Below are 27554 nucleotides of genomic sequence, written 5' to 3'. Positions count from 1 at the left end.
CTGCTGTCCCTCCTGCATCGATATACCAACGGGGGTTCAGGTTGCTGTCACTCCGGCAACCCCACAATTAGCAAACGAATACAAGATGTATTCCCCTAGGCCCATAAAGGTTAAGTATCATGTAGTCGACGTTCACATGACACCACTAGAAGAATGACACCACAACTTAAATATCAAATCATTAAATATTACTCAACATAGTTCATTAGTAACATTTAGACTTCACCCATGTCCTCAAGAACTAAACGAACTACTCACGAGACATCATATGGAACATGATCAGAGGTGATATAATGATGGATAACAATCTGAACATAAACCTTGATCCAATGGTTTCACTCAATAGCATCAATAACAAGGAGTAATCAACACCGGGAGAGTTTCCCCTATGAAATAGTCAAGAGTCAACCCAAAAAGTTACAGCGGAGACGAGGTGTAGCAGTGGAGATGGCGGTATTGATGGTGGAGATTATGATGATGATGATGATCCCAATGAAGTCCAGCTCGATGACGGTGATGATGGCGTCGATTTCCCCCTCCGGGAGGGAATTTCCCCGGCGGATTTCCACCCGCCGGAGAGCTCTTTTCTCTCTGGTGTTTTTCCGCCCCGCAGAGGCGGCTGTGTCTATTCTCGATGCCTCCCTGCACCTTAGGTTTTCGGGTAGATGAAGTACGCGAAAGAGAGACGGCCGACACTACAAGAAATATGTTGACTTACGACCCTCTATTTTCGTCCCTAGATCGTCATGAATTTTCATCTATGACGATTCCGTGACGAAAAAGGCATTGTCAAAAACGGAGCGTCAGAAATCAACTACAACGACGTTTTGTTTGAAATCGTCATAGTCGTCTATGACGATAATGAATCGTCGTAACCTTTATGACGATCCAATATCGTCACTCGTGATCTGGCCATGCCACATCACATCCTACGTGGACAATCCGACGTGGCAAAATTATGACGAAATCAGATCATCATACATCAAAATCAGCCCAGTCCATTTCATGGTGTATGTGGGCTAAGCCCACTAAGTCGAACATGTTTTTCCCAATCAATTCTGGTAAACTATATGGGCAATGGCCTTTCTATTTTCTGGGCCACAATTTTATTTCTGGGCTGTGCCATTTTATTTTTTTCTAGGTTGTGGCCTTTTTACGTAAGATTTATTTTTCTACTTGTACGATGGGAACCTGTAATGTTGTATTCTCTATCATTTCACAGTAATTGAACAACTAAAAAATTATGAAATTCTTTTGATAACATCCATAGTCTATTACAACATCTCCACAGTTCAAATCACATATGTACAGATAATATCCCAGATATCAAAAATATAACCTGCTCTCTACGCTAACTAGCTACTGTTTTCTTCCTGGGTGGTGCTTCACGTGTTGGAGCTTCTTCAGCCTGGTGCACTACACAGGAAAAGAAACGTCAAATTTGCCCCAATCCATTTCCTATATTTCACTCAAGTAATCTCGGTACAAGTGCACATGTAATGAAGATATATAAATAAGGGATAACAAGAGTATCAAACAAAATTATTTCCAGCCCTGTGACATCCCTAAAATATGCATCAGGTGTTGGAATAGTGAAGCAACGAAAAAATATGTGTTCAGAAAAGATAGAACTGTCTTACTTTGCCTGGAAATGGTGCAAGCTAATCTTTAGCATAGCATAGTACTCGATTTTGACTTCCTAAGCGGAGAACAGTTGTTTGCAAGGATAATCAGCTTCCTAGAACATAGAAATAGAATTCTGACACAAGTACTCAGAATAACATGTAGAAGGACTAAAGGTGATCAATATAGCAGTTATCTAAATATCTGATGGATCTATGGAAGCAAATAATGACAATAAACAATATAGAGATTACAAAATCTTTTAGAACAACAAATGTAGGTATCTGTTATAGCAACGTCCAGCTACTACCTATGTTAACCGTTTGGAAATTACAGGCATGAAAAAAATGACATGGTAACTATGCAACTGAGACTGATATTGACATCAAGAAGTCACTGAAAATACAAATGCGGCGCAACATAGCTGAAAAAACCAGAACATGTGTTACAAGCAAATAAGAGGAAACAAACCAAGATCAACGCATATATGGGAGTGTATATCTTGGTCATATTGCAATGAGCATAACAGCAACAAAATGAGCAAAATTTTATTTATATAGATTTATGATGTAGCAGATTGTTCAAGGAGGTTTCAAGGGTACGAAAACAATATTATCTCAAGATAGTTCAATTCTTGTATGTACAGGCCAGTAGGTGCAATAGCTTCCAACCTTTTGACATTAAGGACTATCAACAGCTGTGGACCGTCCTGGCACTGCCACCGCTCCCCGGTGTGGACGCCGAGGTTTAAGAGTCACACAAACAATGTCAAAATAATGTACAAACGTACATACAGTGGAGAATGTGATGGATTCATGTCACAGCTCCAAAACAAGCCAAAAAAACAAGAATGCAATCGCTAACCTTTGGGATTGAAGCAAAGTTGTGAATGTCCTCTGTCCTGGTCAACTTTCCACTAGAAAAGAGCTGATAAATTAAGCACCCTGCAATGGGTAACATAGTGTATCGTGTTAGCAGAAATTAACAAGAGTCATATGCTCTTACTATTTAATTATTTAGGATCTAATACAATCTGAGTCTATTAGTTTAGAGAGACTTGACATGTTTTTCATTTGGTGACTCCCTCACCCTTGACTTTATCTAGAATGCAAAATGAGCAGCATTCACTATGAAAGATTTAAATAACTATGCATACACGCACACAGAGAAATACACCATTATAGAATGTTCCAAAATTTTGATCAAACATGTAAACACCAATTAGTTGTGAAGAAGGAAAAGTGATATATCCTGTAGTTATACCAGGACATATCATGTAAAAGCAGCGCTTCCGCTGTTCTACCAGCTTAAATTGTTCAGATAGCTAACAGACCATTTTCTTATGTATCACCAATGGCTGCCTCCAAGCGAACCATGAAACGTGACACAGTTCAATGATGTGCAGTCCACTATATTAACTCGTAAAAATATATCATAAAACCTACCAGATCGAGCAATAACTAGGCAAAAGCTACATACTGTTAGTCCTACACATACATCTACACAAAGGGCATGGCGATGCAAGAGATACCCCTAGATCTGGTTGTGGGAGGGATATCACGTACTGTGGGTGCTGTCGTCGGAGGCGAGCGTGACGGTGGAGGCCGGCCTGATGGCGAACGCGAGGAGGAGGGCTGGCCGTAGCTTAGGCCGTCTGCAGCGCCCGAGCGCGGTTGTCGGCGGTCCTGCGGGTCAGTTAACGCCGTCGTCGGTGAAGGCCAGGGCTCGTAGCCCCATGCGGTGAATCCTGTCGCCGAGCATGCTCACCACCTCATGCTTCCTGGGAGCCGCCGTCACCATGGACCTCCTGCTCCTCTGTGCTCATGCGGGATCTGGGGCTAGGGTTTCTGCTGGAGTTGCGATTTGGTGGTTCCACGAGGTGGGATAGAAACCGGGGGGAGAGGGGGTCCGGGGAGATAATCGGCGCGGCAGGGAGTGGCCGGAGTTGGCCGGGATCTAGGCCGGCGGCGGAGGTAGAGGAAAGGGGAGGAGGGAGGAGGGAGGAGGGAAGAGGCGTTCTGAGGGTAGTACACGATGGCTGGGGCTCGGGCTGGGACGGGATAGCTCAAATTGCATCTCCCGCGTGGAGGGCTCAAATTCTCATCTCGGCCCACTCGGGCCAATTTTAGATGCCTTTCGCGCCTCAGCCAAAATCCAGCGCGGGATCAGATCAACAAGAAAATTTCCAGCGTGGGACTAGCTGAAATTTGGGCCGTTTGATAGAGGTCAGTGGATGGAGCAGATCTGCATTGGTGGAGTGATCCGTGGTAGTCTGGCTCTGTCTTATGGTTGGCAGAAAACATTGAGTTTTGTACAATTAAAGTAAGTAGTCGAAACAACTAGCGCATATAAATATCAGTAGGTAACAACGATTATTAGAGATTTCAGTAGTTGCTTAACAATGTTTATTTGGGGGGTTTCGTTTCCTTTGCAAAAAAACATTTTTTGAGTGCTAAAAGTGTTTTTTTTGTGAAGCACTTGCCTAGAAACCATCCATGTCAGCGCTCTAATTCGTGCAAATACATAAGCGAAAGATAACATAGGGACATGCCATGTAGGTGAAACAGCTGAGGTGGCAGACACATAGACACGACACATGGGAGAAATAGCTGAGGTGGCCGCTTAGTCATTTGAACGCATCAGAGAAACAATTACGATGATCAAAGTTGGTCATAATTGCATAGAAATAACGTCGTAGACCGCACGACTCGGGCTATGACGATTTCACGATAGGAAATAATGACGTTTTTAACTCAAACTGTCGTGATTTTTTAGGGTTTTGATACTTCCAAACAGCCAACGACCATTCAGTGCGAAATCGTCATAGAATCATGACGGTTTTACATAGAGTCACTGAGAAAATGTCATAAGTCAACACATTTCTTGTAGTGCGAGGGGGGTCGTGGGCCCCCTCCCCACATGGCGGCGCGGCCAGGGCAGGGCCCGCGCCGGCCTATGGGGGGGCCATGGCGGCCCTCCTCGGCCTCTCCTTTTTGTTGGCTCCGTCATCTAGGAAAATAAGAACTTCGGTGTATTTTCCGTCAATTGTTGATCTTCAGAAATATGGTATCCTGACGGTGCTTTTTCCAGCAGAATTCTGACTCCGGTGAATAATTCTATAATAATCATGAAACATGCAAAATAAGTGAAATAACATAAGTATCATCTCTAAATATGAAATATATCAATGAATAACATTAAATTATGATATAAAATAGTGATGCAAAATGGACGTATCAACCCCCCCCCCCCAAGCTTAGACCTCGCTTGTCCCCAAGGGAAACTGAGCTCAGTAAACAAGACCACATGTTTATGGAGTGAAGAGTCGATAAATAAAATATGGACAAGAAGCATCACATTTATTAATTCACACAAGACATTCTAGTAAACATGTTCCTCATATAACTCAACTTGAAATAAGTAAAGAGAAATCACAAATAAAGGTGCATAGGAAATCATAATTGGTTATGGCAAACTTTGTTCTTGGTCAAAGAACTATTAACAGATTGTACTTATCTTTCTAGCAAAGCCTTTACATTAGAACTTATATGGCAGAACTTCCATCCTCAATCATAACAATCTCCTCATAATCATTGATAGCCTTCAAAGTCATATTCATTCAGATAAAATTTGTACTAAACAAGGAAGAATAAAAGGCATGATTAAATAGATCATAATATAAATGGTTGGATCACAACAACTCAATTGCTTGCTTGAGATGGAGGGAAATAGGTTTACTGACTCAACATAAAAGTAAAAGAAAGGCCCTTCGCAGAGGGAATCATGGATTAAATCATGTGCTAGAACTTTTTAAGTTTTGAAATCATATAAAGAGTAATAAAAGTAAGGTTTTGAGAGGTGTTTGTTGTTGTCAACGGATGGTAGTGGGCACTCTAACCCCCTTGCCAAATAGACCTTCCAAGAGCGGCTCCCATGAAGGACGTTATCTCTACCAGCAAGGTAGATCATCCCTCTTCTCTTTTGTTTACACATGTATTTTAGTTTTATTTATGGATGACACTCCCCCCAACCTTTTCTTTCACAAGCCATGGCTAACCGAATCCTCGGGTGCCTTCCAACATTTCACATACCATGGAGGAGTTTCTATTGCAAAATTAAGTTGCTTACTGATAAATCAGGGCAAAACATGTGAAGAGAATTATTAATGAAAGTTATTAATTGGGGCTGGGAACCCCGTTGCCAGCTCTTTTTGGAAAATTATTGGATAAGCGGATGTGCCACTAATCCATTGGTGAAAGTCTGCCCAACAAGATTGAAAGATAAAACACCACATACTTCCTCATGAGCTATAAAACATTGACACAATTAAGGAATAACAGAGTTTGAATCGTTTAAAGGTAGCACATGAAATATTTACTTGGAGTGGCGCAAAATACCATATAGTAGGTAGTTATGGTGGACACAAATGGCATGGTTTGGTTTAAGGTTTTGGATGTATGAGAAGCATTCCCTCTCAGTACAGGTCTTTGGCTAGCAAGGTTGGTTAGCAAGCATAAGAGTTGAGGGAAACAAACAAATATAAATGTGATAGAAACAATCATGCATCTGTCTTGTAAGCACAAACAATTTTAACTCCAGAATACTAAACTCATTAGCTAACAAGAATGAAAGATAATGAAATAATATATCTACATGTACTTCCCTCTTTTCTACTTAAACATCAAAGTATTTTTTCTATTGACCAATTCTAAGTTTGCCAAAACCAAATAGATTTACTTGATGCTCCCAAAGTGATATCAATACTAATGACAAGAGTAATCATATAACAGAAATTGCAAACTAAAATAAGGTGTGCAAAAAGTAAATGATAAGATTTCTCATTAATATTCCATAACGATAACTCACACCAAGGGATACATAGATAACCAACTAAGAGAGAGATACTTCCACGCTGCAAACCATCTTATATGATAACTTCCCTACTCATGATATGACACTACTTAATAGTAAAAAGATAAAGATAGTGATAATGTGATACCGCGGCACTCCCCCAAGCTTGGAACAAGCCAAGGGGATGCCAATACCAATGATGAATTACTCCTTCGGTGGTGATGGCGAACTCTTCTCGATAAGCTTCTTAACGAGCTCCTTTAGCTCATCGATCTCGTAGGCGAGGTTGCGGATCAGCTCTGAATTATGCTCGACGCGGTTAATGAGTATGTCAGACGGCGAGTCCCAACTCTAAGAGTTGTTTCCCCACTCCTTAGCTTCAGGTTTCATCTTTCCTGCATTGTTAGTACGATCCATATCCCATTTACTAGGCAATTTTTCCTTAGGAGTCCTTTCAATTTTCCTCTTATAAATTAGAGTGTGGAAAGGGTTGTTGATGCCTGGAGAAGATGTCCTTGGAGCTAGGAAGTGACGTGGAACTTTCCATCCAGTGCTTATCCGTGCGCTTCTCTTGAGGTTGGATGGATTCTCTACCACCCCGATGCTTGCGACGATGGTGCGCGGGTATACTCGCGGATCTTCCTCTACTTCTCCTTCATCCTTGCTCTCAACTTCTTCCTTCAAATCGGGGTCTTGAATATCTTCCTCCAAAGGCCCCTTGTCCTTGTTGTTGGAGACCATGGTGCTTCTAGAGCAAAAACGGATCCTGACATAAACAACTCGAAACAAAACACAACGAGAAAACGATATACGGATCTCGGAGGATCCGGGGGATTATATAGCAAATATTTTCACGACAAAAGGAAAGTACCAGGCCGAAAACGAATGGAAACGGGACGCTGAGGGGTCGTCCCCATAGGGCGGCGCGGCCAGGCTGGGGCCCACGCCCCCACGTGGGGACGTGCCCTCGCACGTCTCCTCCACTCCGTTTCGATCTCGTAATTTGTCATATTTTCCAAAAATAGCAGAAATATTGTTCGGAAAGTTAAACGCGGACTTTTTATTACTAAAACTGTTACCTATTCATAGTCGAACTCTGCAGAACTGTCAATTTGGTCTTTGATGAAAGCTTCCGGAGTCACCACTTGAATAACATCAATATCTTCATTATAATAATATCCAGAAATATAATGCTTGAGTCTTTGTCCATTCACCACTTGTGTAGCATCATCTTTCAGCGAGGCAATTTTTATTGCTCCTGAACGATACACCTCCTCAATGACATATGGTCCTTCCCATTTTGAGAGTAATTTCCCTGCAAAAAATCTGAGACGAGACCTATACAATAGGACTTTATCTCCAACATTAAATTCTCTTTTAATAATTCTTCTATCATGCCATTTCTTAACTTTCTCCTTAAAATTTTTAGCATTTTCATAAGCTTCACTTCTCCATTCATCTAAAGAACTCAATTGTAGCAACCTTTTCTTACCGGCAAGTTTAAAATCTTTATTAAGTTCTCTTACATCCCAATAAGCTTTGTGCTCTAATTCTAAAGGTAAATGACAAGCTTTTCCATAAACCATTTTATAAGGAGACATTCCCATAGGATTTTTATAAGCAGTTCTATAAGCCCACAATGCTTCCTTTAACTTACTAGCCCAATTTTTTCTAGATTTATTAACAGTCTTTCCCAAGATAGATTTAATTTCTCTATTTATAATTCTATTGCCTACTAGTTTGAGGATGATAAGCTGAAGCAATTCTATGGTTAATACCATATTTAGAAAGAGTTTTTCTAAAACCACCATGAATAAAATGAGAACCTCCATCAGTCATAATATATCTAGGTACTCCAAACCTAGGAAAGATAACATCTAAAAGCATTTTTAAAGAGGTCTCACCGTTGGCACTTTTTGTGGGTATGGCTTCCACCCATTTAGTAACATAATCAACAGCGACAAGTATATGAGTGTTACTTTCTGAAGAAAGGAAAGGACCCATGAAGTCAAATCCCCAACAATCAAATGGTTCAATAACAAGAGTACAATTCATAGGCATTTCATTGTGTCTAGAGATATTACCAACTCTTTGACATTCATCACAAGATAAGATAAACTTCCTTGCATCTTTAAAGAGCGTTGGCCAGTAAAAACCCGACTGTAGAACCTTTTGTGCGGTTCTATCCCCGGCGTGATGTCCTCCATAAGCACTACCATGACACTTACTCAATATTTCTCGTTGTTCATATTCTGGGACACATCTTCGCATAATACCATCCACTCCTTCTTTATATAAGTGTGGGTCATCCCAAAAATAATGTCTCAAGTCATAAAAGAATTTCCTCCTTTGCTGAGTTGAAAAGGTCGGAGGCAAATACTTTGAAACAATAAAGTTAGCATAATCAGCATACCAAGGACTATCTCGCGAGCTCACCTTTATTACAGCCAATTGTTCATTTGGAAAACTATCATTAACAGGAACATGATCATAAGCAATATTTTCCAATCTAGACAAATTATCAGCAACAGGATTATCAACACCTTTCCTATCTACAATATGTAAATCAAATTCTTGCAAAAGAAGCACCCATCTAATAAGCCTTGGCTTAGCGTCTTTATTTTCCATAAGGTACCTAATTGCAGCATGATCAGTATGAACTGTGACTTTTGAATCAACAATATAAGGTCTAAACTTGTCACATGCAAAAACTACGGCTAATAACTCTTTTTCGGTTGTAGCATAATTTCTTTGAGCAGCATCTAGAGTCTTACTGGCATAATGAATAACATTCAATTTTTTATCTACTCGCTGTCCAAGGACAGCACCTACAGCAAAATCAGTAGCATCAAACATAATTTCAAAAGGTAAATTCCAATCAGGAGGTTCAACTATAGGAGCAGTTGTTAAGGCCTTCTTTAGAGTTTCAAAAGCTTCCTTACAATCATCATCAAAAACAAAAGGTACTTCTTTTTGAAGAAGATTAGTAAGAGGCTTTGAAATTTTAGAGAAATCTTTAATAAATCTCCTATAAAACCCAGCATGACCAAGAACATTACGAATACCTTTAACATCCCTCGGATAGGGCATCTTATCAATTGCTTCAACTTTAGCTCTATCAACTTCAATACCTCTCTCAGAAATTTTATTTCCCAATACAATTCCTTCATTAACCATAAAGTGGCATTTCTCCCAATTAAGAACAAGGTTAGTTTCTTCACATCTCTGCAAAACTTTATCAAGGTTTCGCAAACAATTATCAAAAGAAGTCCCATAGACAGAAAAATCATCCATGAAAACCTCTACAATCTTTTCACAAAAACCATGAACAATAGCACACATGCATCTTTGAAAAGTAGCAGGAGCATTACATAAACCAAAAGGCATACGCCTATAAGCATAAGTTCCATAGGGACAAGTGAAAGTGGTTTTCTCTTGATCTTTAGCTCTAACAGCAATTTGTGAAAACCCAGAATGACCATCAAGAAAGCAAAAATGAGTGTTTTTAGATAACCTTTCTAGCATTTGATCAATAAATGGTAAAGGGTAATGATCTTTCTTAGTAACTTTATTAGCTTTTCGATAATCAATGCACATTCTATACCCTACAACTAATCTTTGAGGAATGAGCTCATCATTATCATTAGGTACAACAGTTATTCCTCCTTTCTTAGGAACACAATGTACAGGACTAACCCATCTACTATCAGCAATAGGATATATAATACTAGCTTCAAGAAGTTTCAATACCTCATTCCTTACCACATCCTTCATCTTAGGAATTAGACGACGCTGATGTTCAACAACAGGTTTTGCATCATCTTCCATGTTGATGGCATGTTGGCAAATAAAGGGAGAAATCCCCTTCAAATCATCAAGAATGTAGCCAATAGCTCCTCGATGTTTCTTCAATATTTCCAATAATCTTTCTTCTTCAAAATCTGAAAGCTTAGCACTAATAATAACAGGATATGTTTTCTTATCATCAATATAAGCATACTTAAGATTATCAGGTAATGGTTTCAAATCAAAAACGGGATCCTCCTTTGGTGGCGGTGTTGTACCTAGATCTTCGACCGGTAAGTCATTTTTAAGAATGGGTTGACGAAGGAAGATTTCATCAAGCTCATTCCTTTCTTCCCTAAATACTTCACTCTCATGATCCTCCAAATGTTGCTGCAAGGGATTAGTAGGAGCAAGAGCAATAGATGCAAGCTGTTCAATTCTAAAATCATTATTAGGCAATTTAGCTTTATAAGGGACTTTGGCAAATTTAGAGAAGTTAAACTCATAAGATTCACCAGAAAATTTAGTCAAAATTTTCTCTTTCTTGCAATCTATAACAGCTCCACAAGTATTTAGAAAAGGTCTACCAAAAATGATAGGACAAGTCTTACTAGCAGCAGAACCAAGTACCAAAAAGTCAGCAGGATATTTAATCTTACCACATAAAACTTCAACATCTCGAACAATACCAATAGGATAGATAGTTTCTCTGTTAGCTAGCCGAATAACCACATCAATATCTTCAAGTTCACAAGAACCAATTTCATGCATGATTTCCGTGTAGAGCTCATAAGGAATGGCACTAATACTTGCACCAATATCGCATAAACCATAATAACAATGATCACCAATTCTAACCGAGAGATAGGAACACCAGCTTTCCTAGACTTATTAGGATGCGAAACAATATTAGAAGCATCTTCACAGAAAATGATATGACCATCTTCTACATTTTCAGTCACAAGATCTTTAACTATTGCAATAGAAGGTTTAACATTTATTTGCTCCTCAGGTTCTATAGGTTTCTTTGCACTTTTATTAACCACACTAGTTATAACAGAATACTCCTTCATTTTAGCAGGGAAAGGAGTTTTTTCAATATAAGCTTCAGGAAGAATATGATCAACAGTTTTAACTTCAATACATTTACCTATAGGTGAATCAGTTTTACCTTTGTAAGGTTCATGATATTTATCAAAATTCTTCCTAGGCAATTCAAAATGAGAGGCAAAAGCTTTATAAAAATTTGCAACAACTTGCGAGTCAAGACCATAAGTAGCACTCATATTACGAAATTTATCAGTATCCATAAAAGTTTCAATGCATTCGTAAACATAATTTATACCTGACACTCTACCTTCGTCATTCTCCCATCCTTCAGTATTTTCTTGGATCCGATCAAGAAGGTCCCATTTAAACTCTTCTTTATTGCGTGTGAATGATCCAGAACAACTAGTATCCAGCAAGGTTTTATCTTGAAAAGAAAGTCTTGCATAGAAATTATCAACAATGATATTACCAGGAAGCTCATGAATGGGGCATTTGAGCATTAAAGACTTCAATCTCCCCCATGCTTGGGAAATACTCTCTCCGTCATGAGGCCAGAAATTATATATGCGGTTTCGTTCTTTGTGAATTTCACTTGGAGGATAGAATTTAGAATAAAATAGAGGCACAATATCCTTCCAATCAAGAGAATGCCCATCCTTCAGCAGTTTATACCAATGAGCCGCTTTAACAGACAGCGACATATAGCAAATAATTTCTTCCTAACTTCATCCATTGAAATACCCGCACACTTGAATAACCAGCATAATTCATGTAAAAATAGTAAATGATCTCCAGGATGAACAGTTCCATCCCCTTCATAGCGGTTATCCACAACACGTTCAATAATCTTCATAGGTATTTTATACGGAATTACTTCCTCACCTGGCGCCTCATCCACTACCTTTGCAGTAGTAGTATATTTCCCAAATAGAAATTCAAGAGAGGATCTCTCCATAATGACTTATAGCAGCAGGCAGAAACAAAATCAGCACGTACAGTAAAAGTTTTCCTTATAAAATACCTATAGCTCTTCACTCCCCGGCAACGGCGCCAGAAAATAGTCTTGATGACCCACAAGTATAGGGGGTGTATCGTAGTACTTTCGATAAATAAGAGTGTCGAACCCAACGAGGAGCAGAAGGTGCTGACAAGCAGTTTCGATGAAGGATTCACTGTAAATGCTCACAGACAAGTTTTCAGGGGGTTTTGATATAGAAGATAAATAAAGTACAAGTAAGTAAAATGCGAGAGTAATAATTGCAGCGAGTGGCCCAATCCTTTTTAGCGCAAAGTACAAGCCGGTTTGTTTACTTATAATGACCAAACATTCTTGAGGGCACACGGGAATTTAGTCTAGTGCTTTCGCTTCATATAGTTGATTAATCTTCATTGTTTTGATAAGTGTTGTGTGGGTGAACCTATGCTAATGCACCGCCCTTCCTAGGACTAATACATACTTGTGATTAAACCCCTTGCAAGCATCCGCAAATACAATAAAATAATTAAGATATATCTAACCACAGCCTTAAACTCTGAGATCCTGCTATCCCTCCTGCATCGATATACGTACCAACGGGGGTTCAGGTTGCTGTCACTCCGGCAACCCCACAATTAGCAAACGAATACAAGATGTATTCCCCTAGGCCCATAAAGGTGAAGTATCATGTAGTCGACGTTCACATGACACCACTAGAAGAATGACACCACAAGTTAAATATCAAACCATTAAATATTACTCAACATAGTTCACTACTAACATATAGACTTCACCCATGTCCTCAAGAACTAAACGAACTACTCACGAGACATCATATGGAACATGATCAGAGGTGATATAATGATGGATAACAATCTGAACATAAACCTTGATCCAATGGTTTCACTCAATAGCATCAATAACAAGGAGTAATCAACACCAGGAGAGTTTCCCCTATGAAATAATCAAGATTCAACCCAAAATGTTATAGCGGAGACGAGTTGCAGCGGTGGAGATGGCGGTGTTGATGGTGGAGATGATGATGATGATGATCCCAATGAAGTCCAGCTCGATGACGGTGACGATGGCGTCGATTTTCCCCTCCGGGAGGGAATTTTCCCGACGGATTTCTGCCCGCCGGAGAGCTCTTTTCTCTCTGGTGTTTTTCAGCCCCGTAGAGGCGGCTGTGTCTATTCTCGATGCCTCCCTGCACCTTAGGTTTTCGGGTAGATGAAGTACGCGAAAGAGAGACGGCCGAGGGGTGTCGTGGGCCCCCTCCCCACATGGCGGCGCGGCCAGGGCAGGGCCCGCGCCGGCCTATGGGGGGGGCCATGGCGGCCCTCCTCGGCCTCTCCTTTTGGTTGGCTCCGTCATCTGGGAAAATAAGAACATCGTTGTATTTTTCCGTCAATTGTTGATCTTCAGAAATATGGTATCCTGACGGTGCTTTTTCCAGCAGAATTCTGACTTCGGTGTATAATTCTCCAATAATCATGAAACATGCAAAATAAGTGAGGAACATAAGTATCATCTCTAAATATGAAATATATCAATGAATAACAGTAAATTATGATATATAATAGTGATGCAAAATGGACGTATCAGCGCGCGCTTACGACGCGGCGGCTTGGCGCTTTCGGCGGCCACGGCGCGACATGAACTTCCCGGATGTTGAATCGCTAGAGGAGGCGGTGTTCCTCGCGCCAACGTCGTGCCTCGTTGACGACGAGGACCGTCGCCGGCACTGCCAGGTGCAGCGTAGTATCGCCATCGCCGAGCACGACAAGCAGTTGATGCGCCAGTGGAGGGTGCAGTTCCCCAACGACGTCGACAACACCGACGCGTTCTTCGCTGACCTCAGGGCACAACGCAGGTCCAACAGGCGCCACCGTCGGGCCATCGCCGAGTTCGAGCTCGAGAACCCGAATACAACTTGGACCGAAAACGACCCTCGGTGGGATGACATTTGGACGGAGACAACCTCCGACGACGAGTAGAGACTAGACTAGTCATTTATCTATTTTATTATAATTTCAATAAAGTCGTTGTCGGTTCTTTTAGTTTAAATTTAGTTTATAAAGTCGTTGTCGGTTGTTTTTGTTCAATAAAGTGGTTGTTACGAAATTTTATTATGATTGAACTGGAATTAAAGTATAGAGCTCAACTGAAAATTAAGATACATGGTCAGATTCGAATGTTGGAGCCATTCAGTCATAGTCGTGCATAGCCCTATAATACTCGCCACTGTAGTCATCATAGTCGCCGACGTCATCGTCGCTAGCATCGGGGTCGTGGTTGTCGAATCTCGGCGGGTGAGCACGCGTGGGCTGGGATTGAGGGTAGCGCAGGCGGGGGCCACGGTAGGCCATGACGCTCTGGAGAGTCAGGCCGCGACACCAGAGCCGACGGCCAGCCTCGTTGAAGTTTGAAGGAGGCGGGCCGTCCTCCTCGTACCTGGCAACCGCCCTCTCACGCCGATTGATGAAGAAGCTGTCCCAAGTCGGGCTGTAGTCGGGATGCCACTAGGATTCCTCCGCTGCTCAGGCATGAGCTCGAAGTAGTAGTGGTTCGTGATGGCCATCTCGCGTGGCACACCTAGAGGGATAGGAGGGACCGGTACGCCTCCGACGCTCAGCAACCAGCCGGTCGGGACGCGGTAGCCTGGCGGGCAGGGGTAGTTCAAGGCGCAAAGCGCCTCCGCCTCCCGGGGTGTTAGACATACGATGGAAGCCATGGGAGAGAGTGATGAGGTTTGCGGATATGAGTCTAGTTGTGATTTGTACATGGAGGCCAAGCCTACATATATATAGTGAAAAAATGGCCGGAAGACGGAGGCGGGAACGCGGGAAGAAAATAGGAGGGAACGCAGTGGCGCGTGAAACTTTCATCCCGGGTGGAGGCTCAAACCGGGGCAAAAAATAGGGGGCCTTAACTGGGGGAGGCTTATCTAGGATGGCCTTATCTGGGGGGCTGACGTGCGGGTAACCTTTTGTCACGGCTGGTGGGTGCAACCGGGACTAAAGATGTCGGCAGGATAAGGATGTGTCGGTAACCTTTAGTCACGGTTGGTGGGTGCAACCGGGACTAAAGCTGTCGGCAGAATAAGGACGCGTGGGTGGACGCACTGCTCGATGAGATAAAGCATGTAGCGCACGATGCCCTGTCGAAGGAACAAGACAAAGTAGAAGCGGTGCTGTGCCTATAAAAGGAGCATCGATACGCCTTGCCAAGCATATCAACAAGCCAAGCAGAGTTTCGTTCCCATGGATGAAGGAAAGGGTTGGGAAATCTCCCGTGGCGCAGCTTCTCGAAGATGTCGTTGGTGCACACGCCCTACGGCATCTTCGAAAGCTTCTCCTCGGAAAAATTTCCCTGCAAGCCCGTGAAAGACTCCATCTCCTCTAACAGTGTTGGGGAAAGGGTTCTCATTATTACATAAATGTAGAGATTGTCTTGGGAAATATATATGAAGAATACATTATTACATCGCCATCTATTGTTGTGATCTTCTACGCCGTAGCCATGGAGAATCTTCATCATTTAGCAAGATGCTTGGGTCAATTTTCACCGTGAAGGGCGGAATTTCTTTAAACTTATTATAATCTTCTGACATGTCTGTCTTGTCATCCACTCCCACGATGTTTCTTTTCCCCGAAAGAACTATGTGGCACTTTGGCTCCTCGGTTAATGTATTCTTTTGTTGATTTCTTTTTCTCGATTTTCTAGACATGTCCTTCATGTAGAAAACTTGAGCCACCTCGTTGGCTAGGACGAATGGCTCGTCCATGTACGCAAGATTGTTGAGATTCACTGTTGTCATTCCGTACTTATCGTCTACCTGTACACCGTTGAGCTTCACCCATTTGCACCGGAACAAAGGGACCTTAAAAGTGGGTCCATATTCAAGTTCCCATATCTCCTCTATGTACCCATAATATGTGGTGGTCTTCCCATTCTCGTCTTTTGCATCGAAGCGGACACCACTGTTTTGGTTGGTGCTATTTTTATCTTGGTCGATCATGTAAAATGTATTCTCATTTATCTCGTACCCTTGGAATGTACATATGTTTAAATATGGTAACTTGGCCAACAAGTACAGCTGCTCTACAACAAGGACATGCTCAAGATGTATGTGGGGAAAATCCAAGGCGAGGTTCGCCGCCACATCGAAGAAAACTGGGTGGGCCGCACGACCGTGACAGTGATGCCACTGATGAAGCGGCTGACGTTCGACATCATTGCCGCGCTGCTCTTCGGACTCGAGCGGGGGGCCACCCGGGACGCCCTCGCCGGCGACTTCGTCCGCATGACGAAGGGTATGGCGGCCATCCCGGTGAACCTGCCTTTCACGGCGTTCGGCCGGAGCATCAAGGCCAGCGGCAGAGCTCGCGGGGTGCTGCAGGGGATCACGCAGGAGAAGAAGGCCAACCAGCTGAAGCATGGCAACCAAGTGTCAAGAAACAACGACCTCATCACCTGCCTGCTCGGCCTGACCGGCGACAATGGCGAGAGGGTCCTGACCGACAAGGAGATCGTCGACAATGCCATGGTCGCCCTTATCGCAGGCTATGACACGTCGTCAATCTTATTGACGTTCATGGTCCGCCAACTCGCCAATGATCCGACCACCCTCGCTGCAATGGTCCACGGCAAGTAACCATGTATTTTACTTTATATTTACACCTCCCTGCATACGGTGGCTACCCATCCATAGTAATGTTGTGTCTTCCCTGACACAGAGCATGAGGAGATTGCGAAGAACAAGTCTGATGAAGAGGCTCTGACCTGGGAAGACCTGACGAAGATGAAATTAACATGGCGAGTAGCGCAGGAGACACTTCGCGTGGTCCCTCCAATCTTCGGCAGCTTCAGAAGAGCACTCGAGGACATCGAGTTCGACGGCTACTGCATCCCAAAAGGATGGCAGGTCATTCATAATTCTTACTCCTTGCAATCAACGTATTATCATCAACCTTATAGAGAAACCTGAAGATGCAAATTAACTCATTCAGGTGTTCTGGACGGCCAACGTGACGCACATGGACGCGAGCATCTTCCCGGAGCCAGCTAAGTTTGACCCGTCCCGATTCGAGAACCAGTCGGCATCGGCAGCACCACCGTGCTCCTTCGTCGCCTTCGGCGGTGGTCCGAGGATATGTCCCGGGATGGAGTTAGTCAGGATCGAGACACTGGTGACCATGCACCACCTGGTGAGGCAGTTCAGATGGAAGCTACGCTCTAAGAAGAACACTTTCGTGAGGGACCCTATGCCGTCGCCACTGCATGGCCTGCCCATCGAAATCGACCACAAGATGTCTCCTTACTCATAACTGTCAGGACGACAGTCAGTTCCATTTTAGCATCAAGTTTGTGTAGAAGCTGCCACCTTTTAGAGCAAGTTTAATAGTATAGCCAGCTGATGGCTATAAGCAATATGCCACGTCATTTATAGCCAACATATAGCTAGCATGTATAATAGTAGGCTCTAAGAATGTACTACTTTATCAATACATGGCCCACTATTTAGTCTCACAAAGTGCCTAGGAGCACGTGCTAGAGCTGGCTATTGCATTAGAGCCCACCCACCTTCTCTCTCTTCTTCTCTCTCCTCCAACTAAGCACATATATTATATTTAAATCCTTATAGCCTGCTGACTAAGCTTTATTGTACTTGCTCTTAGTCTGGGTCTTTATCCAGCATTTACTATGGTGCTGCACATTCAACGAGGGCATCTTCAGTGGCCGGCCGCATTTCACTTACCAAAAATGATCGAATGCATTCTTTTACGTTGGGTCGTGGGCGTGAAATAGACTGAAAAAAGGGCAGTTTTCCGTTTGCATCCGACGTGCCCTAGCAGCCCGATGTATTTTTCCGTAAGTTTTTTTCATAAACAATTGTTATCACCAGATTTTGGCCAAATCAGGAGATGGGCCGTGAGTAAAGATGGGCTTGAAGGATACACACGTGGAGCATCTTTGAAGCGGCCTTGCACGAAGAGTTTGGGCTCAATTGCCCATGTATCTGTAACATAGTAGATCGCATCTTAGTTTAGAATTAAAAGATAGAGTTTCTTCTTCCTCAGACTCCTCCGCTTCTTCTTCCTCTTCGTCGGAGGAAAGATCCGCCTCCCATGAGAGGAGGTCGTCCTCGCACGCCGCTTCCAGCTCCACATCGACGAGGAACCGTAGGTCTTCTTCCCCGACGGTGCGGGGCTCGTCGTCCTCCGACTTGATGGTGAAGTCCCATTCTCTCGCGTCCCAATACTCAGGCGCGAGAGCATCATAGATGGCCATCTGATTGACCTCCGGCTCCAGTTCACTCGAGGAAGAGGATTGGGAGGAGGAAGAGGAAGACATGGCTACAGAGGAAGAGGGTTTTTGGCTGACGGCTGGTTTGGAGCAGGCGGATGAAGAGGTGAACTGTTCGATGCGGTTAAATAAAAGGAGATATAGTGGAGATTCAATGCTCGAACAGTTTCCGAGGATATGGTGCCAAAACTGTCAAATCGTGCAGAGAAGTTGAGAAGGCAAGGTATCATGATGAAGAATACTGCGACGGTTCTGCTCTGCCACGACATGACCCTTCGAAGGAAAAACATAGTGGTTTTGAAATTATCATTGCCAAAACCAGGGGGGCATGTGTTATTACCAGATTTTGGCCAAATCAGGAGATGGGCCGTGAGTAAAGATGGGCTTGAAGGATACACGCGTGGAGCATCTTTGAAGCGGTCTTGCACGAAGAGTTTGGGCTCAATTGTCCATGTATCTGTAACATAGTAGATCGCATCTTAGTTTAGAATTAAAAGATAGAGTTTAACCCGTGCACGGTTAGGTGCACGCCCGAATTAGAAAGTCCCTTGGACTATAAATATGTATCTAGGGTTATCGGAAAAGGAGGACAATCACGTTCACAACAAACACAAATCAGGCGCATCGCCACCCCTTCTTTCGAGGGTTTCTCCCGGGTAAGCATCATGCTGCCTAGATCGCATCTTGCGATCTAGGCAGCACACGTTTATTCGTTCACCTTGTGCTGCTCGTGCTGAAGCGTTGTTGATGGCGAGTAGCACTATTTATCATAGATGTCTTGGGGCTTGCATGGATGTTTTTCTTATGCATATCTGCTTAGCTATGCCGTCCCTCGATATCTAGCTGCCCTTACACCTATCCAGGTATAAGGGCAGCGTCTTGCTTGTTCGTTGTTGAGTAGATCCGATCCGTTATAGTTGCTCCTTGATTCCTCAAGGATTGGTTTAATATCTGTATGGTTAGGCCTTGCAAACGGGTTGAACGATCCGGTAGTGCGTTAGGTATGGTTTTTTAGTCCTAAGAGGGATGTTCCGGGAATTAACTTAATGTTGGTTTTTAGGCCTCTTTTAGGGTTAGTTTTCCATTATCTTTCGTGTCTATTAGGCTCAACTACGCGTAGGACGTTCCGATCATACGGTGAAAACCCTAAACTGTCGTAGATTGGTTTAACTTTATATTAATCAAGTAGGAGCTCCATGTCATCGTTAACCCGACGCAAACCATTAGGCGATCGGCTCTTTGAGCCGATCCATAGGGCAACCTGAGAGCCGATCGGGCTCGTATTTAATGTTTACCTGTCTGCCATGCAGGAAACTAATCGAAACAATCCAACACCTTCCTGACCAGGTATAGGTCAGGTGGCACGCCCTTGCAACCGCTAGGACGTGTGCCGGAACATTTGCGGGACGACGTCGAGGGACCAGGGCCCCCTGCAGTCTTGGAAGCCTCCCGGCTCTTCGTGTTGCTTAACCACTGCTCGTCGGTGAGTTTTGGCAGGCAACACATTCTGGCACGCCCGGTGGGACAATCGGGACAATCTTCCGCAGCAACCACGTCAACATCTGCATCCGAGATGGCGGAAGAACCGATCAAGTACGAAGATCTGCCTGCTGAGCATAAGAAGAAATATGATGATATCAAGGCTACCTTCGAAGTCGATCTCATCGGCTCTTTCGAGAAAACCCGTTCGCACGGGATCAAGTTCAAAGGGTTCCAACCCGAAGGTGCGTTAGAGGGACTAGATCTATCTCTCCCTTCGGAGGAACGTACCAGAGCCCTGCGACAGGAAATTAACTATGCCGTTGCTCACTCTCTTCATCGGCATTCTGAGAGCCTGGTGAACGCTTTGGAGCGTGTCGCGCTCAATGTGGTGCAAGAAATCATGAAGCATAAGTATTCTCCGTCAGGTCCTGCTCTAGGAACTCATCAGGGAGAGATACCGCTCTATACTAGGCCACCACTGCCGTACACGATGGCAGCTCCACAACAACAAGGTTCACCGGCGTACGTCGTCTACAAGGTTGGAGGTGATCCTGGCGATTACCAATTCCTGTATGAGCCGCCCAAGGAGATTCCACATGGATACGTGTGCACATACGTGCCGGACTGCAACAACTGGATGACCCAGGTTATAGCAGGAAGGACTGCCACGGCAGGAGGGATCGCCGGAACATGAGTAGTTGCTGGAGCAGGAAACAGTTCTGGAGCAGATGCTGAGAAACAGGCGTGGCTAGCTAAGTATGCCACCGGTACAAGCCATGAACGCTCAACTTCTGCAGCTCCTACGGTGGATGAGATCACCGCAATCATGAGAAATCAGTTCGACATCCTGCCGAAGAAGAGAATGATCGGCTATTCCAAGCCGTATCCCAACGAGTATGACCTAATCCTACTACCGCCTAAGTATCGGCTCCCTGACTTCACAAAATTCAGTGGATCAGAGGGAACCAGCTCAATTGAGCACGTGAGCCGATATTTGGCACAGTTGGGCATGGTCTCAGCTTCAGACGAGCTGCGTGTGAGGTTCTTCTCACAATCTCTCACGGGTCCGGCCTTTGGATGGTACAACTCGTTGCCACCAGATTTGGTTCGGACGTGGAAGCAGCTGGAGGAACAATTCCACGTACAATATCATTCAGAAGCTACTGAAGCTGGCATTGCCGATTTGACCCAGGTTCGGCAGAGGCGAGGAGAGATGGTGTCTGAATACATTCAGCGCTTCAGGACCGTCAGAAACCGATGTTATTCGGTTCGTTTATCTGAGAAGGAAGCAGTCGAGCTGGCGATAGCAGGATTGTCAGCGCCGCTCAAAGATGTGACCTTCCAAGCTGACTAAAATTCATTGGCGCATATGGTTCAGAAATTGACATCGTATGCACAGTGCCACCCAGAATTGTACCAGGACAAGTTCAAGCGCGTTGCCCTGATCGAGATGGAAGAAGATGAAGATTCTGTAGGAGATCAGGAAGTCGCTGTAGGTGAATGGACTCGGGGGGCAAAGCCCGTATCCTGCAAGTGGGTGAAACAATCAGGGCCTGCAAAAGGGTTTGACTTTGATTTGAGCAAAACGGAGCAAATTTTTGATTTGCTGCTGAAGGAAAAACAGCTGAAGTTACCCGAAGGCCACAAAATCCCCACGTTACAAGAGATGAACGGCAGGCCATACTGCAAATGGCATCACACGTTCACCCATGCCACCAACGACTGCAAAGTCTTGCGCGGACAGATTCAAATGGCAATAGAACAAGGCCGATTACTCTTCGGTCAGTTTGCCATGAGAGTTGACACGCAGCCGTTTCCGGACGTCAACATGGTGGATCTCAGCCACTGCATAGGACGCGAGCCAGGTTTCTCTTTTGATATCAACATGGCAGGGCTTGCAGATCGCCATGGCGAGGATAAGACAGAGAGCAGTCACTCCCGTGGCAAAGATGAAGAGGAGGCCAGTCCACGTGATTGGCCCCAAAAAATAAAAAGTTGTGAACCCTCGGTAAGCATTGCGATGAAAAAGGAGGCCAATCCTAGCGATCGGCTAAAGCTAGCCTCAACATGCCTTCTGCCTGTGCTCAACATTGATTTAGCAGGCGACGGAAAGCTGGGGTATGGGTTTACATCGGCTGATGAACTAGAAGAGATTGACATTGGTCCTGGGGATAAGCCACGACCGACATTTATCAGCAAAAAGTTGGATCCACAGCTGAGGAGCCAGTTGATAGCCCTGTTGAAAGAGTACCCAGATTGTTTCGCATGGGATTATACAGAGATGTCTGGGTTAGACAGGAGCATTATCGAGCATCGGCTCCCTCTGAAGAAAGGATTTCGACCGTTCCAGCAGCGTGCACGACAGATGAAGGCCGAAATCTTGGTGGAAGTCAAGAAAGAGATCCAGAAGATGTTAGACGCCGGGTTCATCAGGCCATGCAGGTACGCTGAACGGATTTCCAATGTCGTACATGTGGAGAAAAAGGATGGCCGATGGCGCGTTGCCATAGATTTTCGGAATCTCAACAGTGCCACCCCAAAGGACGAATATCCAATGCCAGTAGCAGAGACTTTGATCAATGCAGCTGCTGGTCATAAAGTTTTAAGCTTCATGGATGGCAACGCTGGCTACAACCAAATCTTTATGGCTCCAGAAGACATAAACAAGACTGCATTCAGAGTGCCAGGCTCGGTGGGCTTGTTTGAATATGTAGTCATGACATTTGGACTGAATAATGCTGGCGCGACATACCAAAGAGCCATGAATTACATCTTTCACGATTTGATCGGCAAATTGGTCGAGATTTACATCGATGACGTGGTGGTCAAGTCTGTTTCGGTGGACGGACACTTGGAAGATTTACGGTGCGTCCTGGACCGAACTAGGAAGTTCGGACTAAGAATGAATCCAAAAAAGTGTGCCTTTGGTGTGACGGCCGGTTAGTTCTTGGGTTTCTTGGTTGATGAACGCGGAATTGAGATCGGCCTGAAAAGTCAAGAGGCGGTGCGAACAATGAAGCCACCCACCACGAAGAAGGAGCTCCAGTGTCTCATCGGCAAAATCAATTTCGTCAGAAGGTTTATCTCCAACCTGTCGGGACGAATCGAGCCGTTCATGGGACTGGTCAAAATCAAGTCTGATGAAGAGTTTCGCTGGGGGCAGAGCAACAGAAAGCATTTGACGATATTAAGGAATACTTGACGAAGCCACCTGTGTTGGTTCCACCACAGCAAGACAGACCCTTCTACATTTACTTATCAGTAGCTGATACCTCTATCGCGTCAGTGGTGGTGCAGGTTTATGATGGTCTGGAAAAAGTGGTTTTCTACCTCAGCAGAAGGATGTTAGATGCGGAAACAAGGTACCTCGAGATCGAGAAGTTGTGCCTCTGCCTGTTCTTTACCTGCACCAAGATTCAGCACATCTTGCTGAAAGCAGAAATCATCGTCATATGCAAATCGGATGTCATCAAGCACATGCTGTCGGCTCCTGTATTGAAAGGCCGACTCGGCAAATGGATGTTTGCTCTATCGGAATTTGATATCCGGTATCAACCTGCGAAAGCAGTCAAGGGACAAGCGCTGGCCGATCTTATTGCTGAGCGAATAAACACGGACGTAGCGGCACTATCCGTGCGTGCATGGACCATGTTCTTCGATGGATCGGTCTGTGAAGATGGATGTGGCATCGGCATGCTACTCGTGTCGCCTCGGGGGGCAACATACTCCTTCTCCATCAGGTTATCTACACCGTGCACTAACAATGTTGCTGAATATGAAGCGATATGCAAGGGAATGGAGTTGCTATTGGACGCCGGGGCGGAGGCAGTGGAGATCTTTGGGGATTCCAAATTGGTTATTTCTCAACTCACGGAGGAATACAAGTGTGAGAGCGAATCACTTTTCCCATTATAGATGCAATGCCGTGAGCTGATGGCCCAGTTCAGGTATATCAACTTCCATTGGATCCCAAGGACGCAAAATACCGAGGTGAACGACCTTGCACAGACGGCGTCAGGATACAAAGACGTGGTCGAGGAAGCCGATTTTCAGGTGCAGCTCATGGAGCCCGATGATTGGAGAGCCGATATCTTCAATTACTTGAAAGATCCGGCTCGGGGGGCACCTAAACGGATAAGATACAGGGCCATGAAGTACGTCCTGATTGGTGATGACATGTTCTACAGGACTTTGGAAGGGTTACTTCTCAAATGTTTGGGACCAGCCGAGTCCAATCGGCTTTTGCATGAGGTACATGAGGGTGCCTGTTGAACTCACCAATCGGCTCATAAGATGAAGTGGCTGATCAGACGATCGGGATTTTATTGGCCCACTATGCTTGAAGATTGTTTCCAATACTATAAAGGGTGCCAAGCATGTCAAAAATTTGGGAGCATCCAGATGGTGCCTTCATCAGCAATGAATCCTATTATCAAGCCGTGGCCATTCCGGGGGTGGGGCATGGATATGATCGGCAAGATACATCCTCCTTCAAGCAAAGTCATGTATGGGTTCTGGCCATTACAGATTATTTTACCAAATGGGTAGAGGCCGTCCCTATGAAAGCAGTAAACGCGTCAGATGTTGTCGATTTTGTGAAGGAGCATGTTATCCACAGATTTGGAATTCCCAGACTATTACGACCGATGGAGGTTTGGTTTTTGTTTCTAAGGAGTTTAGAAAATTCTGCGAGGATATGGGAATCAAGTCGATCGGATCATCCCCATACTACGCCCAAGCAAATGGACAGGCTGAAGCGTCCAACAAAAGTTTGATCAAGCTGATTAAGAGGAAGATCGACGAGAATCCTAGACGTTGGCACGAAGTGTTGTCAGAAGCTTTGTGGGCTTATCGCATGTCGTGTCATGGAGCAATAAAAACCTCGCCGTACCATCTGGTCTATGGACAAGAAGCTGTGTTATCCTGGGAAATCAAAGCTGGGTCGAGAAGGGTTACATTTCAGAATGATCTAACTACTGAAGAATATGCAGCCCTGATGAGCGACAGTATTGAGGATGCAACGGAACTTAGACTTTGGTCACTTGAGAAAATCAAGGAGAATAAAGCCAAGGTGGCTCGGGCATATAATAAGAAATTGAAGCCAAAGGAGTTCCAGGTTGGTGATCTGGTATGGGAAGCTGTATTGCCGTTGGGGACTAAGGATAAAATGTATGAAAAATGGTCTCCAAATTGGCATGGCCCGTACAAAGTCGACCAAGTTTTAAAGGGTAATGCATACATGCTAGAACAGTTGGATGGTGTGAAGTTCCCGGTGGCTGTCAATGGCCAGCATCTCAAGAAGTACTTCCCAAGCATGTGGGATGATGAGTAGTAAGATATGGAGGCCGATACATGAATTCGGCCAGTAAAAAAAAATTTAAATTCTTGGGATTTTTGGGAAACAGCCGATGTACAGACATCGACTTTAGAATAAAAAACAGCCGATGCGCAGTCATCGACTTTAGAGGCACAAAGCACCATGGTCAGGTTTTAAGTTATTGTCTAAATCTGAGGATTGTTTGCTTGAACTTGTCTAGTTGGTTATCAGATTGGCTTTATCGGCGTCTGATGGTAAAAAGCCGATACGATGCTATCGGCTCTTGGGGGCGTTGACCACCTTTGACAATTGGAAGATGGAGGAGATATGAAATTGGATGATTGGAAGTTCAATTGGAAGAACATTTTCATTGATTCAAAGGGGATTTTACAACGAAGAGCTAATTGCTCTCAAAAGGGGTCATCTGAGTGTCTAATGCACTGCTACTAACCCTATACTACTCCCTAATCTAAGGGCCGTCACTGCCCTCGTCGTCGCCATCGTCGGCGCTGCTACCGACGGGCTCTTCGTCGCTGCTGATGAAGCCGCCAGTAGCGTCTTCATCTTCCTCGTCGTCGTCATCGTCGTCTGACCAGGCCCAGCCTCGGAGGCGCTTGGCCGGCGGGTACCCGGCGGAGGAGGAGTCTTCTTCCTCAGACTCCTCCGCTTCTTCTTCCTCTTCGTCGGAGGAAAGATCCGCCTCCCATGAGAGGAGGTCATCCTCGCACGCCGCTTCCAGCTCCCCATCGACGAGGAACCGGAGGTCTTCTTCCCCGACGGTGCGGGGCTCGTCGTCCTCCGACTTGATGGTGAAGTCCCATTCTCTCGCGTCCCAATACTCAGGCGCGAGAGCATCGTAGATGGCCATCTGATTGACCTCCGGCTCCAGTTCACTCGAGGAAGAGGATTGCGAGGAGGAAGAGGAAGACATGGCTACAGAGGAAGAGAGTTTTTGGCTGACGGCTGGTTTGGAGCAGGCGGATGAAGAGGTGAACTGTTCGATGCGGTTAAATAAAAAAGATATAGTGGAGATTCAATGCTCGAACAGTTTCCGAGGATGTGATGCCAAAACTGTCAAATCGTGCAGAGAAGTTGAGAAGGCAAGGTATCATGATGAAGAATACTGCGACGGTTCTGCTCTGCCACGACATGACCCTTTGAAGGAAAAACAGAGTGGTTTTGAAATTATCATTGCCAAAACCAGGGGGGCATGTGTTATCACCAGATTTTGGCCAAATCAGGAGATGGGCCGTGAGTAAAGATGGTCTTGAAGGATACACGCGTGGAGCATCTTTGAAGCGGCCTTGCACGAAGAGTTTGGGCTCAATTGCCCATGTATCTGTAACATAGTAGATCGCGTCTTAGTTTAGAATTAAAAGATAGAGTTTAACCCGTGCACGGTTAGGTACACGCCCGAATTAGAAAGTCCCTTGGACTATAAATATGTATCTAAGGTTATCGGAAAAGGAGGACAATCACGTTCACAACAAACACAAATCAGGCACATCGCCACCCCTTCTTTCGAGGGTTTCTCCCGGGTAAGCATCATGCTGCCTAGATCGCATCTTGCGATCTAGGCAGCACACGTTTATTCGTTCACCTTGTGCTGCTCGTGCTGAAGCATTTTTATGGCGAGTAGCACTATTTATCGTAGATGTCTTGGGGCTTGCATGGATGTTTTTCTTATGCATATCTGCTTAGCTATGCCTTCCCTCGATATCTAGCTGCCCTTACACCTATCCAGGTATAAGGGCAGCGTCTTGCTTGTTCGTTGTTGAGTAGATCCGATCCGTTATAGTTGCTCCTTGATTCCTCAAGGAATGGTTTAATATCTGTATGGTTAGGCCTTGCAAACGGGTTGAACGATCCGGTAGTGCGTTAGGTATGGTTTTTTAGTCCTAAGAGGGATGTTCCGGGAATTAACTTAATGTTGGTTTTTAGGCCTATTTTAGGGTTAGTTTTCCATTATCTTTCGTGTCTATTAGGCTCAACTACGCGTAGGACGTTTCGATCATACGGTGAAAACCCTAAACTGTCGTAGATTGGTTTAACTTTATATTGATCAAGCAGGAGCTCCATGTCATCGTTAACCCGACGCAAACCATGGGGCAATCGGCTCTTTGAGCCGATCCACAGGGCAACCTGAGAGACGATCGGGCT

The 27554-nt window shown here is 44.5% G+C and overlaps 1 protein-coding gene and 1 long non-coding RNA gene across 2 annotated transcripts; one reads left to right on the top strand and one right to left on the bottom strand.

Moving 5' to 3' along the window:
- Nucleotides 1-1241: 1241 nt before the first annotated feature.
- LOC127319505 (uncharacterized) lies at nucleotides 1242-3617 on the bottom strand. Its single transcript, XR_007862538.2, has 3 exons — nucleotides 3189-3617; nucleotides 1641-2567; nucleotides 1242-1416 (listed from the first exon to the last, which is right to left on the bottom strand). It is a non-coding gene; the product is annotated as an uncharacterized lncRNA (long non-coding RNA).
- Nucleotides 3618-16405: 12788 nt separating this feature from the next.
- Nucleotides 16406-17645, top strand: LOC127319507 (cytochrome P450 716B1). Its single transcript, XM_051349482.2, has 3 exons — nucleotides 16406-16935; nucleotides 17026-17213; nucleotides 17299-17645. Exons 1-3 carry the CDS (start codon nucleotides 16413-16415, stop codon nucleotides 17614-17616), a joined length of 1029 nt encoding a protein of 342 aa, XP_051205442.2. The 5' UTR covers nucleotides 16406-16412; the 3' UTR covers nucleotides 17617-17645.
- Nucleotides 17646-27554: the final 9909 nt, after the last annotated feature.

This window comes from Lolium perenne, chromosome 5 (genome assembly GCF_019359855.2).
Source record: "Lolium perenne isolate Kyuss_39 chromosome 5, Kyuss_2.0, whole genome shotgun sequence".
NCBI lineage: Eukaryota > Viridiplantae > Streptophyta > Magnoliopsida > Poales > Poaceae > Lolium > Lolium perenne.
Note: the sequence above shows the minus strand (reverse complement) of the source record. Positions and strands in the feature narration are given on the sequence as shown.